This window comes from Artemia franciscana, chromosome 9, assembly GCF_032884065.1.
Source record: "Artemia franciscana chromosome 9, ASM3288406v1, whole genome shotgun sequence".
NCBI classification, from domain to species: Eukaryota; Metazoa; Arthropoda; class Branchiopoda; order Anostraca; family Artemiidae; genus Artemia; species Artemia franciscana.
The window spans coordinates 30,097,019-30,114,119 of NC_088871.1; the positions used below are offsets into that span (position 1 = coordinate 30,097,019).

General features: G+C 34.8%; 1 protein-coding gene across 1 annotated transcript in view; it reads left to right on the forward strand.

The window, feature by feature from the left end:
• Positions 1-13,384, forward strand: part of LOC136031262 (GTP-binding protein Rheb homolog) — a 36,891-nt gene extending 23,507 nt beyond the window's left edge. Inside the window, exons 2-5 of the mRNA XM_065710688.1 lie at positions 7,485-7,556; positions 9,657-9,864; positions 11,084-11,213; positions 13,177-13,384. Coding sequence (XP_065566760.1) covers positions 7,485-7,556; positions 9,657-9,864; positions 11,084-11,213; positions 13,177-13,266 — 500 coding nt within the window. The 3' untranslated portion in view covers positions 13,267-13,384. The remainder of the gene's footprint in view (positions 1-7,484; positions 7,557-9,656; positions 9,865-11,083; positions 11,214-13,176) is intronic.
• Positions 13,385-17,101: the final 3,717 nt, after the last annotated feature.

The window sequence follows — 17,101 nt, forward strand, 5'->3', positions numbered from 1 at the left end:
TTAGACCAGGGCACTTCCTATTGAAGGAGTTGTAACAATTTGTAAAAGAAATAAATTTGATTGGAAATTGAAAAGGCTAGTGCCATTTCTAATAGTCAAAAATGATTGGAGGGTATCTAGCCCCACTCCGACGACCACAATTTCCCGAAATACATCCAATCAAAATTTTCAGATAATCATTTGGTTCAACGTACTCGAAGGGTCTGTAAATTGTGTCTTAGGACGACAACCCCCCTCCTCACAGGCCTCAAGGCAAGGGCTGTAAGTTATGCCCTGGGGGGCACATAAGGTATATATAGAAAGTGTGATAAACTTCGGATGGGGATCATTGGATTGGTAATCCGGAGTTCTAGTGCCCTTTTTAGGATTCAGTGATTGGAAGGTGGATCTCCTACACCCGGTATTTTTCCGAAATGTATCTGATTGAAATTTCGACATACCCCTTTGTTGTCGTAGAAATTTCAAAAAAGGCTTATTCGATTGGAAATTGGAAGGACCTTATTAAATAGTCAAAAGTGATTGAAGGGGAACAAGCCCCCCCTCCAACGCCCATCAATTCCCAAAACATATCTAATAGAAATTTTGAGATAGCCTTTTTGTTCAGCGTAGTGGAAAGGCCTGGAAATTATGTCTTTAAGGATGACACCCCCTCCACAGCCCTGAGCACAACGGTTCTAAGTTATGTCCTGAGGGCATATAAGGCTTTTATGGAGAGGGTAGTCGTATAAACTCCGGAGGGGGCTCATTAGATTGGAAATCACATGTTCTAATTTCCTTTTAAGAGTTAAAGTGATCGGAGGCAGCCCTCCCCCCTCTTGCGTCATGTTTTCACAAATTCATCCAATAGAAATTTCAAGATAGCCGTTTGTTCAAAAGAGTCCAAAGATCATATAATAAGGCCTTTAGGGTAGACCGAATCCCCCAGAATCTGGGGGCAAAGGTTGTTACTTATGCCCCAGGGGTATATAAGGTTTTTATGGAAGGGATGGTCGTGTGAGGTTATTCCTAATATTGTAGTAAGTGGGGAGACCATGCTTAGAACTGTGAAATGGTTAGAGGTGAGGATAAATTATCCTCACCTAATAGACCAATTAATAGGTCTATGACCAATAACGTCACCACAACTGACAGTGTTTTTATCTCTTACTAGCTGTTGGGGTGGCGCTTCGCGCCCCCCCCCCCCCCTCCCAAGCCCCCCCGCGCGTTTAAGTCGTTACGCGCCATATTAGTTCGTGCCATTGTAGTAACATATAATTGTCCATGGGAAAAACAATCTGTATTCAAATCTATACCTCATTATTCTAATGATTGCCCTTGAGCTTTGTTGATGGTGATTGCTAATCGAACATTCCCTGTGCCCCCGTCGTCATTTATATATCCCCCTGTGCCCCCGGCGTCCCCGTTGTTGTTGTTTCCCTGTGTCCCGGTCGTCATTTGTGTCCCGGTCGTCATTTGTTTTCCGGTGTCCCGGTCTGTAATTTCTCTTTGAGTGTCCTGGTCGTCATTTATATTCCCTGTGTCCCGGTCGTCATTTGTGTCCTGGTGCTTTTTTGATGGTGATTGCTAATCGAACATTCCTTGTGTCCCGGTCGCTTTCTCTTTTAGTGTCCCGGTCGTCATTTATATTCCCTATGTCCCGGTGTACCGGTCGTCATTTGTGTCCCGATGTCCTGATCTGTAATTTCGTCAGTCGACACACAAACATGATGTCAGTCGACACACAAACATGACGTCACTCGACACACAGACACACAGACAACTCATTTTTATATATATAGAAGATGTCCCGGTGTCCCGGTCGTCATTTGTGTCCCGATGTCCCGGTCTGTAATTTCGTCAGTCGACAAACATGACGTCAGTCGACACACAAACATGACGTCACTCGACACACAGACAACTTATTTCTATATATATATAGATTTCTTCTTCAAGCAAGGTTTTAAGATCATTGCTGCCATTAGGATTGTAGAGGGACTTTTAAGAGATGTCTACCTGTGAGATTTAATTTTACGCTGATCATATTGATGTCATTCAGGTACTCCCTTGGGGCTATTGCTGAATGTGATATATTCTTTTTCATGAGGATTGCCACTGCCCCTCCTTCCCTTCCGGTTGACCTATCCTTTCTATAAAGATGGCATCTAGGTACATTTCTCTGCCTAATGATGACTTAGTAATAATGATGAGGAATGATGACATGCAAAGGTCTTGCATCTTTGTCCCGTCTGGACTTGTTGTACCACTTCTTTAGAACCAGGAGGAAAGACTATTTTATTCTTAAGTTTTTCAAATTCGGTGATTGCTTGTCTCCAAACTTCTTGGCCTAAAAGTTTGGTAATTGCTTTACTTGTTAGAATAGCTTCGCCTTGCTCTGATTGACCAAAGGTATGAGACGAGGTGATTAAGGGTAATTCTCGGAATTCAGAACTATTCATCTGATCAGTAACTTCAAGCGTTGGAACTGTGTTTTGATTTTGCGATGGTTTATTGAAGTGCCGGTTTTTACAACCAATAATTGAAGCGATGGCTTATTAAAGAGACGGTATATTAAAGTGAAGATTTAATGAAGTGACACTTTATTGAAGTGGCAATTTATGGAAGCGACGATTAATTGAAGCGACAATCAAGATTTTGGCAACCATCCGATCTAAAGAGGCTAGAAATTCTTTCATTTAGGTTATGTAAGTAGAAGGAGAAAAATCAAGTTTGTAGAAGCTCTCCCTAAACCCCAGCGTTGATACAAGAATTTATTGAGGCGACAGTTTTTGAATTGACAAATTGTTGAAGTGACGATTTATTGAAGTGACAACACATTGAAGCGACGGTATATTGAAACGACGGTATATTAAAGCAAGAGTTTATTAAAGCGACGGTTAATTGAAGTAATGGTTTATTGAAGTGACGATTTTTTGAACCGATAATATATTAATGCGACGGTCTGTTGAAGCAACGGTTTTTAAAGTGACAATTTATTGAAGGGACGGTTTATTGAAGCGACGGTGTATTGAAGCGATGATTTAATAAAGCGACAATTCATCGAAGTGACATTTTACTAAAGCGACTATTAACTGAAGCTACAATTAAGATTTTGGCAACTATCCAAATAAAAAAAGCTGGAAATTCTTTCATTGCGGTAATATAGTTATAGAAGGAGAAAAAATCAAATTTCGCAATTGTTCCGAAACAAGTAATAACCTTGCGAACGAAAGTCAAAGCATGGTCAATGCTCTAAGAAGTCAACGGACGGCAGCTAAAATAGCAAATGAAAAAATCCATTCAACTACAAAAAAAACTAAAAACTAATAAAAAAGCTAAAAAACTAAAAAAGGCAAAAACTACAAAAAAAACTAAAAACTAATAAAAAAAATAAAAAAGCTAAAAAACTAAAAAAACTAAAAAAACTAAAAAAAGGTAAAAAACTAAAAAAACTAAAAACTAAAAAAAACTAAAAAAAAGGAAAAAACTGAAAAATAAGCTAAAATAAAGGTAAAAACCAATAAAAAACTAAAAAAAAACTGAAAAAACTAAAAAAAGGCAAAAACTACAAAAAAACTAAAAACTAATAAAAAAAGTAAAAAAGCTAAAAAACTAAAAAAAATAAAAAAACTAAAAAAGGTAAAAAACTAAAAAAAATAAAAAATAAAAAAAAACTAAAAAAAAGGAAAAAACTGAAAAATAAGCTAACATAAAGGTAAAAACCAATAAAAAACTAAAAAGAAAAAAAGGAAAAAACTAAAAAAAATTTTCATCTAAAAAACTAAAAAAAACTAAAAAAGGTAAAAACTAAAAGAACTAAAAAAGAAAAAAATAAATGACGCCACTCAAAGAGAAAGCGACCAGGACAAAAGGAATGTTCGATTAGCAATCAACAAAGCACCGGGACACAGGGAGTATAAATGACGACCAGGACATAAGTAAAAAAAAAAATTAACAAAACTAAAAAGAAGTTAAAAACTACAAAAAAACTAAAAAGAAAAAAAAACTAAAAACTAATAAAAAAACTAAAAAATCTAAAAATCTAAATAAACTAAAAAAGAACAAAAAAGGAAAAAAATAAAGGAGAAAAACAAAACTAAAAAACGAATGTATATACAGACCGGTACACCGGGATACAAATGACGACCGGGACACAGGGAATATAAATGACGACCGGGACACAGGGACACAACTACAACGGGGACACCGGGGGAAACAGGGGGATATAAATGACGACCGGGACAAAAAAACTAAAAAGAAAAAAAAACTAAAAACTAATAAAAAAACTAAAAAATCTAAAAATCTAAAAAAGAAAAAAAAAGGAAAAAAATAAAGGAGAAAAACAAAACTAAAAAACGAATGTATATACAGACCGGGACACCGGGATACAAATGACGACCGGGACACAGGGAATATAAATGACGACCGGGACACAGGGACACAAATACAACGGGGACACCGGGGGAAACAGGGGGATGTAAATGACGACCGGGACACCGGGACAGGGAATGGTCGATTAGCAATCACCATCAACAAAGCTCAAGGGCAATCATTAGAATCATGAGGTATAGATCTGAATACAGATTGTTTTCCCATGGACCATTATATGTTGCATGTTCAAGAGTCGGTAAACCTGACAATCTATTTATATGCAAAGACAATGGGACAGCAAAGAATGTTGTATATTCGCAAGTTTTACGTAGTTAAAACCATATATATATATATATATATATATATATATATATATATATATATATATATATATATATCTATCTATATTCACAGGTGGGACATAGGGACACAACTACAATGGCGTGTAACTATTATGGCGCGTAACGACTTACGCGCGCGGGGGGGCTTGGGGGGGGGGGGCGCGAAGCGCCACCCCAACAGCTAGTATAAAAATAAGTTGTCTGTGTATCGAGTGACGTCATGTTTGTGTGTCGACTGACGTCATATTTGTTGATTGACGAAATTACACACCGGGACATCGGGACACAAATGACGGTCGGGACATAGGGAATATAAATGACGACCGGGACACTCAAAGAGAAAGCGACCGGGACACAAGGAATGTTCGATTAGCAATCACCATCAACAAAGCACCGGGACACAAATGACGACCGGGACACAGGGAATATAAATGACGACAGGACAAGAGAAATTACAGACCGGGACACCGGAACACAAATGACGACCGGGACACAGGGAATATAAATGACGACCGTGACACTCAAAGAGAAATTACAGACTGGGACACCGGGACACAAATGACGACCGGGACACAGGGAAACAACAACAACGGGGACGCCGGGGGGCACAGGGGGATATATAAATGACGACAGGGACACAGGGAATGTTCGATTAGCAATCACCATCAACAAAGCTCAAGGGCAATCATTAGAATAATGAGGTATAGATCTGAATACAGATTGTTTTATCTGTACACCAACTAGGTGCATTGGGTGCAACTAGGTGCAACTAGATGCACCAACACCAACTAGGTGTTGGGGTGGCGCGAAGCGCCACCCCAACAGCTAGTCGTTTATAATTTTTTGTGGTATTTTAGTTGTCGTGGCATTTTATTTATAATGTCTTTAAAAAAAAGTCTTAAATTGTTGGTGTGTAATTTTCTTCTTCTTTTTTTTCCGCTGAGAAAGGCTTCAGGACGTGGGGCCGAAATATTCGGAGTATTTTTATTTTTGTTAGCTAAAGTGTAGTTTATATATTTTGTTTTGTTCACTGCTTTATAAAAATTAAACCCATTTTTTCTCCAATTATTTTTTCGATCCTTTATGTGTATACATGTAAATACAGTTTTTTTTGCGAAAAATGGATTCTATTCTAGAAATAATTTTTGTAAATTTATTCCTAAAAAAAAATTTAGTGATAAAAATAGCCATTTATAACCGGTTCAGAATTGGTAATTATTATTTCAAGTAAAAAATCGATAAAACAGAATTGACGTCAGTCAAACTGACGTCATTACTGAGGGGATTCTGGTTCTTTAAAATTTCTGAAAGTTTGCTGCAATAATAACATTGCAATATTGACAATACTAGAAATAATAATCACAAATTCTGAATCAGCTATAAATGGCTATTTTTCTCGCTAAACACTTTTTTAAGGAAACATATTTTTCATTTTGGGTTACTAAGAACTGTTTTACCTTTTGGGGCCCGATTCGGGGCTCAAAATTTAATTTACTCTAGAAGCAATTATTAAATTACCAAAGAGGATAAAAAAGACATCATTTTATATATTCACGTTTATCCTAGTGAAATTATGTACATTAGACATTAAATTCTTACTGTAAGTAAATTAATAAAGTCACAGAAGAATTAAAGTAAATGATACCTTGCGATAACGTAGTGGATAAAGCTGCACCTTGTGATTAAAGGTTGCCAGGTTCAATCCCATGTGTTGCAAGGAATCTGTGTACGAATCTGGTATTAAATCTCTTTTTTTGCAATATTCTTTATCAGCAAGCCATGGCAGGGGCATGATCAACTACTAAAAATGATTTAAATCCATTTTATATGTTTGGGGCTGATATAAATAGATCTAAATACTCACAAACCAAGTTCGTGAGAATAATACAGGTCTGTTGCCAGATCGCTATTCAGGTTAATGGGGGAAACCAACCAATTTAATGCAAACCTCTCCATGCATGAACATCTTCATTTTTTATCCTAAGTGTGACAACGTTATTACAATGCTAATGTATATAAAAATAACTTCACTCATATTAATATTTTTCCGAAAATTCAGGCTCTTGACACATTTTCCTCAAACTTTTAACCTATATATCGTTTTTTTAGACCAGGATGCCAATTTTCCCCAAAAATATGGAGCCATTATTGAGAAAAATAAATACATACATAAATACATAAACAATTATTGCTCGCTTATAAAGATAACTTTTCAAAAGATGATTTTATTATCTTAGCTTTTAGTTACTATGTGCTGTAGTTTGTTCTTTACTTGAGCTATATTCGATGAAACTTAGTCCCTATTTATAATGAAGTATATAGATCCTTTATGTAACTTACAGAATCCCCATTTGTTAATTCTAATGGTCTACTTTATAGTTCAATTACTATAGGGACACAATCCCCTAGAGCCTATGGGCAAGGGTTGTAAGTTATGTTCGGGGCATATAAGATTTTTATGGAACGGGTAGTCGTATAAATTTTGGATCGGATGGAGCTCGTTTGATTGGAATTCGGAAGTTTTAGTACCTTTTTTAATTGTCAAAAGTGAATGAAGGGCAATCAGCCCCCCAAAAACTATCATTCCCCAAAACATATCTGTAATTATGTCTATGATAATGTCAACCTCCCTACAGTCCTCAGGACAAGGACTGTAAGTTAGGCTATTCGTTCATTGTTACTGAAACTGATGGAATTGTGGTTTGTATATTTGAACTGCTTAAGAAATTTGTTTTTCTATGTTGACAGGTGTTCTTTTTCAAGTTTCTTTGTGTTGAATTTTATATTCTGTTTTAGGGAAGTCATCTCTTGCCATCCAATTTGTTGAAGGACATTTTGTTGACAACTATGACCCCACAATTGAAAACAGTAAGTCAAAACTGAAATATTTCCAGTTTCTTTTAAGTGTAGGCTGTTCAAAAGTTTGATGGTAAGTTTAAACTGGATGACCCTATTCTTTTATAAACATTAATTTAAAAACTTTTCCTTAAATCAATTTTCCAAAGAAAAGTAAACAACAGTGTTAAAACCTAAAACGGTTGTAAAGTCATATAATCAAATTTAAAACAAACTGAAATCTCTATGAAGGTACTGTAGTTGCATTCCATTTCCGTGGTCAACTCAAGTTGTGTGAATTTCCACTTTTTATCAATACTTTATTAGTAAAAGTTTGAAAAAAAAAAAAAAAAAAAATCGATGCCATTCCACTGATTCAAACTGAGAATTCGGAGACCCATCTATATCAGCTAGATAAAAAAAGATAAGCACATAATTATTTCCCTTCTATTATGAACAACTTTTCTAAAATCTATTCTTCGTAAATGATTACTCCGAACTTTGAAGGAGTATTCCGACTCATATACTTAGTTTTAAGTATATACTTATGCGAACCTTCATTAAAGTTCTAAAGAGTTTGGCCTTTATTTTAATGTTTTAGGATAAACAGAGGAGGGAGGAGGTGATATGCCATAAAATGCAGAGCTTGAATTCGATGAAAATAGGCAGTAAAGTGGCCACCATTTGCTCAGCAAAATATAAACTTAGAATAATAATTTTTGTACTTCTCATTATTTACTTTCTATTATACAAATCCCTAAAAAATAACAATGTTGTAAAAATCACCCTGTTTTTCGGAAAAAGCCCACAAAAAAACAAAACAAACCAAAACAGACAGCCAAAAAAAAGTAATGATGTCAATTTGTTCGCCTTAGTGCCATAGCAAGACTCGAAAACAAATTTTTGACAGTAAAAAGAAGGGATATTTTGCTTTTCAATCCCGCAGTTACAGCACAATCCTGAAGTATCATTTCGACAGCCTAAAGAAGTTAGGATTTTAAATTTCCCCTCCTTGTTATTATGAAAGGATGATTTTTGCCTGCCAGTTGGCTTTTGTGGTAATACGGACAGATTCCCTTGATTAACTTAAATTTAACTAAATACTTTTTGGTGGTATGTGTCTTTAGTAAAATCTAACAGAGACCACACAAATTAAGTGAAACCTTGTCTCGAACTTGTTTGCGAAACTAAACAGTCTTAATAATTAAAAACTCAACTATTAAAACCAATTACAAAAAAAAAAAATAAATTTCGTCTCAACCCAAACCAGAGCAAGCGGTCCCAACCTCAGATCCACCACTATGTCCGGTGGGGCGCCCCCTGGATCCCCCCTGAGCATTAGTATTAAGCAGAAATTAGCTTTTGAAATTAAGCTTCCACTATTTTAATTTGTGGGCTTCTTTAGTACTTAAAGGGGAAACCCCTAATGTTGGGACAGAGGATCCCTTCTGGACTATTGTAAAATAAAGTAAAATTTTACTTGAAACTAAAATTTTGTAAAATTTTACTATATTGTAAAATTTTCTTTTTTTTCTCACTATTCCAAAAATTTATCTTGTAGTTCATGTTTACGCACTAGTTTTGTCCGTAGGTTTCTGCAACGTTTAATTTTTCATGTTTAAAAATATGAATCTTAAGTTTAACCTCTTTTTTGAGCCTCTCCGAAGCTAAATCCCGGCCGCCCTAAAAGCCTAATCGAATATCTAGTTTCCTGTGAATTTTTTTTTCTTTCCAGAAATTTATCTATGTGATTTTTTTTCCTTTCAAGAATATATATATATATATATATATATATATATATATATATATATATATATATATATATATATATATATATATATATATGTATATATATATGTATATATATATATGTATATATATATATGTATATATATATGTATATATATATATATATATATATATATATATATATATATATATATATATATATATATATATATATATATATATATATATATACATATAAATAAAATATCTCATTCTGAAAATAAGAATGGATTCTTGTCCAAACAAGTTGACAATTCAATTTTTATCAATATGGAAATGACGCTCTTACTTAAAAGAAAATGTCAGTCTACAAACTTATCATTTTCTTAATTATTTGTTTTTCAGCTTTTGTCAAAGTTTTCAAATTAAAGGGCCAAGATTACGAACTCAGAATTGTAGATACTGCAGGTCAAGATGAGTTTTCTCTTTTCCCAAGCCATTACACTATGGATATTCATGGTTACATTTTTGTTTACGCTATCACATCCAGAAGCAGTTTTGAGATAGTTCGAACCCTCTATGAAAAACTTCTTGATATGTCCGGGAAACAACAGTAAGTGATGTTGTTTTCTTATTTTGAATGGAGAGAATTATTTTATTAAATGATATTACTCTATTCACTTATAATAAAAAATGAAACAAAATTGTAAAACCGAAAGGTTTTACAAAAAGGTTTTTGAAAAGTACTGGCAATTTAAAAATTAAAAGAAACAAATAGGGAAATTGTGTATCTAGTTCTTACAAACTGAGTATTGAAAGTAATTGTAGATAAACCACAAACAATTTCAAAGCTAAGGTTTTTTTGTAGATCTAGGGAGCAGGGCAGGACTTTAGCTGGAGGCATGTCAAGACCCAGGGATTTATTTCGAAAAAGATAAGATTGGAAAAAAGGACAAAAGCAACCTGTCTCGCATAGAGTATTAGGTTTCAACAATATTTGATGGAAAGTGAAAGTTAGCATCCATGTTGTGCCTTTTCGGGATATGTGCCTTACTTGACCTCTACATGGAGAGAGGTCCCTAGATTTTTATTTATTATAAATTCTGAATAATTTTATCTTCGAGCAGTTTGAGTTTGATCTGTTACCTTATAGAGCATTTACGTGGGCTTGTCTGGTTTTCAGTTAAGGTACGTCTTCACATTTATAAATTAACTGTCTTACTGACAATTTATAGGTAAAAGAAAACGTCCAGAGCTTTGGCGTTTGTAATTGAGGCAGAAGCTTTGCTAAGATACTGAGATTGGTAAAAAAAAAGTACGCGTGAAGCGGAACCTACGAGTTTTTACCAGGGAGATATGTCTTCAAGTGTTACTCTGCATTATTTACAAGATTTATGCGTCGAGTGTCTGCTGTTTTTGTGTTTCTGTTTCAAGAATATCTCCTAGTTTTTACTTGTTTTAAGCTAAAATCTTGGTTATGGAGAGTTAGTTTTCTTAATAAAACAACGTAAAACTTTTTAGATCAAAATAAAGACTATGAACTATGAGAATGCACCCAGGCTAACGCTCTTCCAATCTGGCCTAATCCTTTCTAACTACCTCTTATATATTATTATATATTATCTTATATATTATTATATAACTACCTCTTATAAATTCCACCTCTTATATATATATTATTATTATACTATTATATATTATCATATATTATATTATTATATATTAATATATTACATATATTATATATTATTATATATTATCTTATATATTATTATATAACTACCTCTTATAAATTCCACCAGGAACTTTTTAAATATTGTTTTCTTTTGCAGGGTGCCTGCTATCCTTGTGGGTAACAAATGTGACCTTCTAAGGGATAGAGCAGTTAGTATCGAAGAAGGAAAACAGTTGGCTGACTATATGCATGCAGCCTTCTTTGAAACATCTGCAAGGTCCAGAGAAGTTAGTACCCTGAAAAAATTTGTTTGTATATTTTGTCTATATTTGCAACCACAGTTTTTGTAAGTAGCTTGTTGAATCTTTTTATCTATGCATTCAATTATTTTCCGAGCATTAAGAAATTACATCCTGTTTGCGTTTTAGGTTTCAATTTTTAACGTCTTAGGAATTACAATTGGAACGTTAAAATTATTTCAGTTGACAACCATACACAATCTTTATTCTATGGAATCATGACTAAAGTGTTACCAAACTGCTAGTCATTTAATATATATTCAGGAAGGACACTATAAAATAAACCTTGTTAAAAACACTGACCTCTTGTTACCCACAAAAATTTGAATTTATTGAGGATAAAAATGGAAGCATGCGGTCATGACATATTCTGAAACTATTTAAGGGCGAGTTTCTATGGTTTGACTACCCTACGCTTTCACTTTTAGTCTTAAAATATTACATTTTTTCTATTTAGGGCAACAGGAAACAGAAAGTAATTTTTACTATTTAGGGTATTTGAATATGAAAGCCATTTTCAGATATTTTGATTTACTCTTTTTAGTCTTTGTTAAGAATTTTAATCAATTGCTGCCTTTTATGCTGCTGAAATTGTTGCACCTCTTTTATGACTATTGCTACGGACGAATTGATTGAACTATTTCGGGTTATTTATCCTTATTATTTTGTTTTATTCATTATGAGTTCAATTGTTCGGCAGATTGGATGAGGCAGTACCTCAAAATACTTCTTTCCTCTTCTAACACTCTTGATTCACCCTTTATAAGGATATACAACTCCTGAGACTTTTTGCTCTTTTAATGTTTATCTTTGATATAATCTTTCCACTGAGAAATTTAATAAAAATTTTTACTAAGCTATGAGATTTTATTCGTTAATAGTAGTTAACATGCATACAATCTATGAACTTCTAGCTGCTTCTGCTAACTCATACTTGCTTAGATACTGATTTTAAGGTTTAATTGCAATATCTCCTGCACTTTTGTTAATTTTCTCTTCTTAGTTTTCCTTTTTTTGAATATAAGCCATTGAGTATATTGAGCATTTGTTTGATATTTAGAGAAGAATTGAAAATCTAGTATTCCTAAACTAGCCTGAATCGAAAGGTTAACAATCATTGTTTTATATCCAAAATGTAAAATGGGGAGGTAATAAGATCACTTATGATCTTGGATGATCACATCCAAATCATATATTGGTTGTCAACTTTGTATATAAGACTGCTCTCCAATATTAAGGGTTAATATAAAAGCAAAAGGAAACAACATTTTCGACTATCGAGTTCTAAATAGCCTAAGAAGTCATTTAACTTTTAGAAGCTCGTTAGAAAATATCCCTAGCCACGCTACACATTCTCAAATACGTAACCTAGAAAAAACCTTACGTTGACATTGAAATAACGTACCTTCTAATCTATTTAAATTTTTCTATTCATGGTTATATAGACTTGGCTTCTGGAAGACTGAGATAATTTTGCTGCCACATTAAAAATACTTTTTTTTTATTGTATTCGAGTTAATACTGTCATAAATTCAAGATGTTTAGCATGTGGTATTCAAGGTGTGTAAAACCAAAAACTACAGAATTGAAATTATGACCATTAATGCATTATCCTATCTGTCGAATTCTCTGATGATTGATATCTAGGATTTTCCTATAATTTTCGTAGGATTTGCTGCGAAATTTCCAAACAGAGGCGTTTTGCAAGCACAGGAGGTTACAATACCGTGACGTGAAGAAAACGTCCGGGATTGAATTTACAGCCCCACTTAGGGCTTGGGCAGGTGTTTTTCCAGAGATAGGAGAAAGCGCTGTTAAATTTTTTTGGTGAGCCCTATCTCTCTTGAAGAGAAATTCCTAATTACACACTGATCCTTTTGATACTTGGCAGTATTCTGGAACCTAAAAATTTGTTGTATTAATTCTGATTTTTCTTTTACTTGTATTTCAGAATGTGAATGATGTGTTCAACCGAATCGTGATGGAAATGGACAAGTCGGAAGGTGGCAGTCAAAACAAAGGTGGCTGTACGATTTCTTAAGGATCAACGCTCAATTGGTTTGATATTTTTCAGCTTGGAATTAGAATGCTTGTTATTTGAAAATTTTCTACGGTTATTCTTGCAACGTTTTATAATAAACTTCCGATTTCACGTACAAGCTCTAGGTTCTAAAGTCTATCTCATTTGTTTGCAACGTCATTTTTTTTTAATCAATTTCAGTTAAATCATTTTCTTGAAGAGTACAAAGCACTAGTACTGATGAAGCTATCACATATTTACATTTATTTTTTGAACTTCTGAATAATAATTTTAAGATTGTATTTGTTAAACTGATCATTAGTAACATTAGCTAGTTACAAATTATTAGTTAGTCATTAGTAACAAATTAGTACCCTCCAGGGTCCTTGGTTGCTATTGAGCCTGCAGTTTATTTGTTGCTTGACATCTTTCACTTTAATTTTGCTTCCTTTTTGATTTCTTCGAACATCAGTACCCGTAAACTATGAGCTAGAATCACTTTTAATTTTTTGCACCAGGTACCTAAGCCAGGTATATTGTCTGGTCTGTGATTTTCGTCAATAAATTCGCCATTTGCCGGATGCCTGAAAGCTGAGAATATAGAACGCCAAAATTATAACTTAAGATGTCTTGCTTCAGATTTCTTGCTGAAGAGTCGCGAATAGTACGGTTTCAAGTATAGTGCAAGCTCTAGAGATCAGAAAGGACCCAGTTGATAAATATCTTTCATCTTTTCGAACTACAGATTGTAGCTATTAACAGTAATTCAAATCAAATTTGTATTATAGCATAATACTTTTTGTTTCAGTTTTTGCTGTAAATTTAGAGAGAATTTTGTTTGGAGTATGGATTTTTTTTTTAGATGTAACTTGTAAAGCGGGCACAACGTATCTCAGTTGTGAGAGTCTTTATGTTTCTTGCATCCTTGAAATGCGAGTCTTTAGCATGTTAGGCCACATGTCCCTTTCATGAGCGGGACTGTTTACAAGTAGTTTTTCATTAATGTTTCCTTCCAGCTTGGAAATAGAGTTGTAAAGACCGATTCAAAATGAGATATTAATAAAATCGTGGTATAGTTAGTACTGATTTCAGGAATCAGTTAGAGCCAAATCCGTTCACAATCAAGATTTGGTAAGCACCTAAAACTGGACTGCGCCAAAAACTGAAGTTCAATCGATTTGAGCTTAGTTAAGGCCGAGTCAATCAATTTCTTAATATAATTTTCTGATTGGCTAATACCCAACTTTGTCCCGTGTGGGGCCCGTTAGTATTAAGAACCGCCTGTTTAATTCAGGAACTGGAGTCAGTCCAAAAACGGGCAACCAGGATCATCCTGAGTAATAGAGACTTTTCCTACCACGATGCCCTAGCAACCCCTGAACTCCAAAGTTTGGAACTCCATTTGGGTGACCTTATGCTGAGGTTTGGCAAAATGCAGGTGTCTAACCCTGCTCACCGTAACATTTTACTCCCAAAAGCCACGACAGTCAGCCTTACGAGACAGAAGCTAAAACTTGTGCCTGTGCGTGCTCGGACAACTCTTTCGTCCCTTTTTTAAAGTCATTATATAATATTGCATAATAACATGTTTTGTAGTTCAACATCAAATTAGCCATCAGAGCTACGATTGTTGTTTAAATAAACCTCTCTCTTTCTCTATCCAGAAAAAAAAATAGTTTAATCAAAAATAAATTGTGAACCTTCGAAAAAGTTGAATAAAAAGAAGGAAGAATTGGGAGGAGCTCGTCAGAGCTCAAGAACATTTGTACAAGAGAAACAAGGACTATAGGAAATCTGAGACAAATACGTGTGGCAATTACAGTATTAGTGGATTTCACTGTTTAAAATATCCATTGCTAATGGTAAAATCGATCACTATAGTAAAATCTCATTTTAAATGAGTCCTAACTATTATTTTTGGTGTGCTACACACAATTGCTTTGTATTTGCTCCAGCCGGGTAGTTTGCTTAAATATGAGCTTCTGAACTCTCGTATTTTTCCAGTTCCTCATTCATGATCTAACAGACGCCACCATTGGTGTCAATGGGGCAAGCAGGGAGTATCTGCTCCCCGTAGAATTTTTGTCATCCTCATCTGTTTTGGGGGGTATTTTCACCATAAAAAATTCTTTTTTATATTTTCATTGAAGAAAACGACAAGTTCCCCACTAGAATTTAAAAGTACGATTTGCCCTCCCCACCCTCTTAATTTTGGTAATTGACGCTTCTGGACGTTACATTTTTCATCTCCATGGTTACTTGTAATGGCAAATTGTCAACAGCAACAGAGAAACGTCTTTCCTAATATGATGTCCCAGCCAGTGTAATTTCTTGTGGGCTTTGGCAAAAAAATTGACGATTGGGGGAAGCTCAATCTGTTAGGGGGAGAACGGTTTGGTCAATTCCGGAAGGTGTACTTTCCCTCTCCCCCCTTTGCTCTTTTCATAGTAGTAATGTTAGAAAGTTGACTCGTAGCAAGAAAATGATCTTTTGAACCAAGATCAATGGATTCTTTCGTTTAATGTTGATCAATAATCCTTGATAAACAGCTCGATTTACATGACGTCAGTCCTTATGAACAACAATTCTCCAATGAGGTATAAGTTTGAGAATATTGTGGGGTTGGCAACTTATTGTTGGAGTACATATTGGTAAGCCAATTGGATAATTAATTTGTGCAAGAACGTGCGAAGCACTTATTTGGTGCAGAAACAACCTAATTCGTCACTTGGTGCAAAAACATGCCCTGACCTCGTGTAAAAATGAGCCAAGTTCGTGTGGCGCTTAGTCGATGTTCGCTGCTGAAATTGTAGCAGAAAAATAGACAGGCAGAACCTAGTTTAGGTGGGAAACGTTCAATCTTTATGGTTGTTAATAAAAATGGGCACCCAGCGCCTCTAGTGCTCAGATTTACCCCTCTCCTTGCCAACTTTTTAGCAGAAGGTAAGTTGTACCGTGTTTGAAGCTAAATTATGTGATGACATGAAATTGGCCTGTGATCCCTCCAACAAAGACGTTCTTCTTATTGCAAATTTTTTAGCAGAAAGAATGACATGCAACATCTTGCTTGAACCGAACCATATAAGGGTTTCAACCTGTATTATCAGAGGTCAAAAAGGGTTTTCGTCCCCTATAATACTGGTCCCCTCCACTACCACCAGCTTTCTAGTAAAAATCGCACTTAGTATCAACTGTGATCATACAAGGATTTTCTATCTGTCTGATTGGAGAGACAAAAGCCGGCTGGTGGCTTTTCCCCCCGATGCCACCTCTTAGATTTTATCGGGTATGGTAATGTCGCAATTGTTTTACCTTTTTCCCCTTATACAGCAAATTTAAATTTATGCAAGAAAATGGCAAGGGCCTAACCTCTGTTGTTTTAACAGAAAGTGTGGACTTCATTTCGGAACAGTGAATATGGAACTGTATTTGGACTTCATTTCGGAACGGTGAATATGGAACTATTTTGGAAAGCTACGTTTTTTTTATACTTGGGTTATGAAGAACGGCTTTTGCTTGTTCTTGAGCCAGGAGGATCGGCGTTTGAGCTGAAGTAACATCATATCGTCAATGTGAGAGATGATTCTCTGAAGCTATTTTGACGAACGCTTTTTCTCCTAGTCATATTTCAGCTTTCGATCCTTCGTCCGATCAGGCAGGGAAAGCAACCCTTTTTAAAATTGAAGTAAGACTTTAAAAAAGGAGTACTTAAGAGGAGTGTCGATCCCGTATCTGAATCGACAAAATGCATCTGTTTGTAATTTCGGTTAAGTTTGTTCTTTGGCATTTATTGCTTGTGAAAGTTTTTTTTTTTTTTTTTAAATAAAAGCTGTTCAGAGTCACCTTTCGAGGAAGG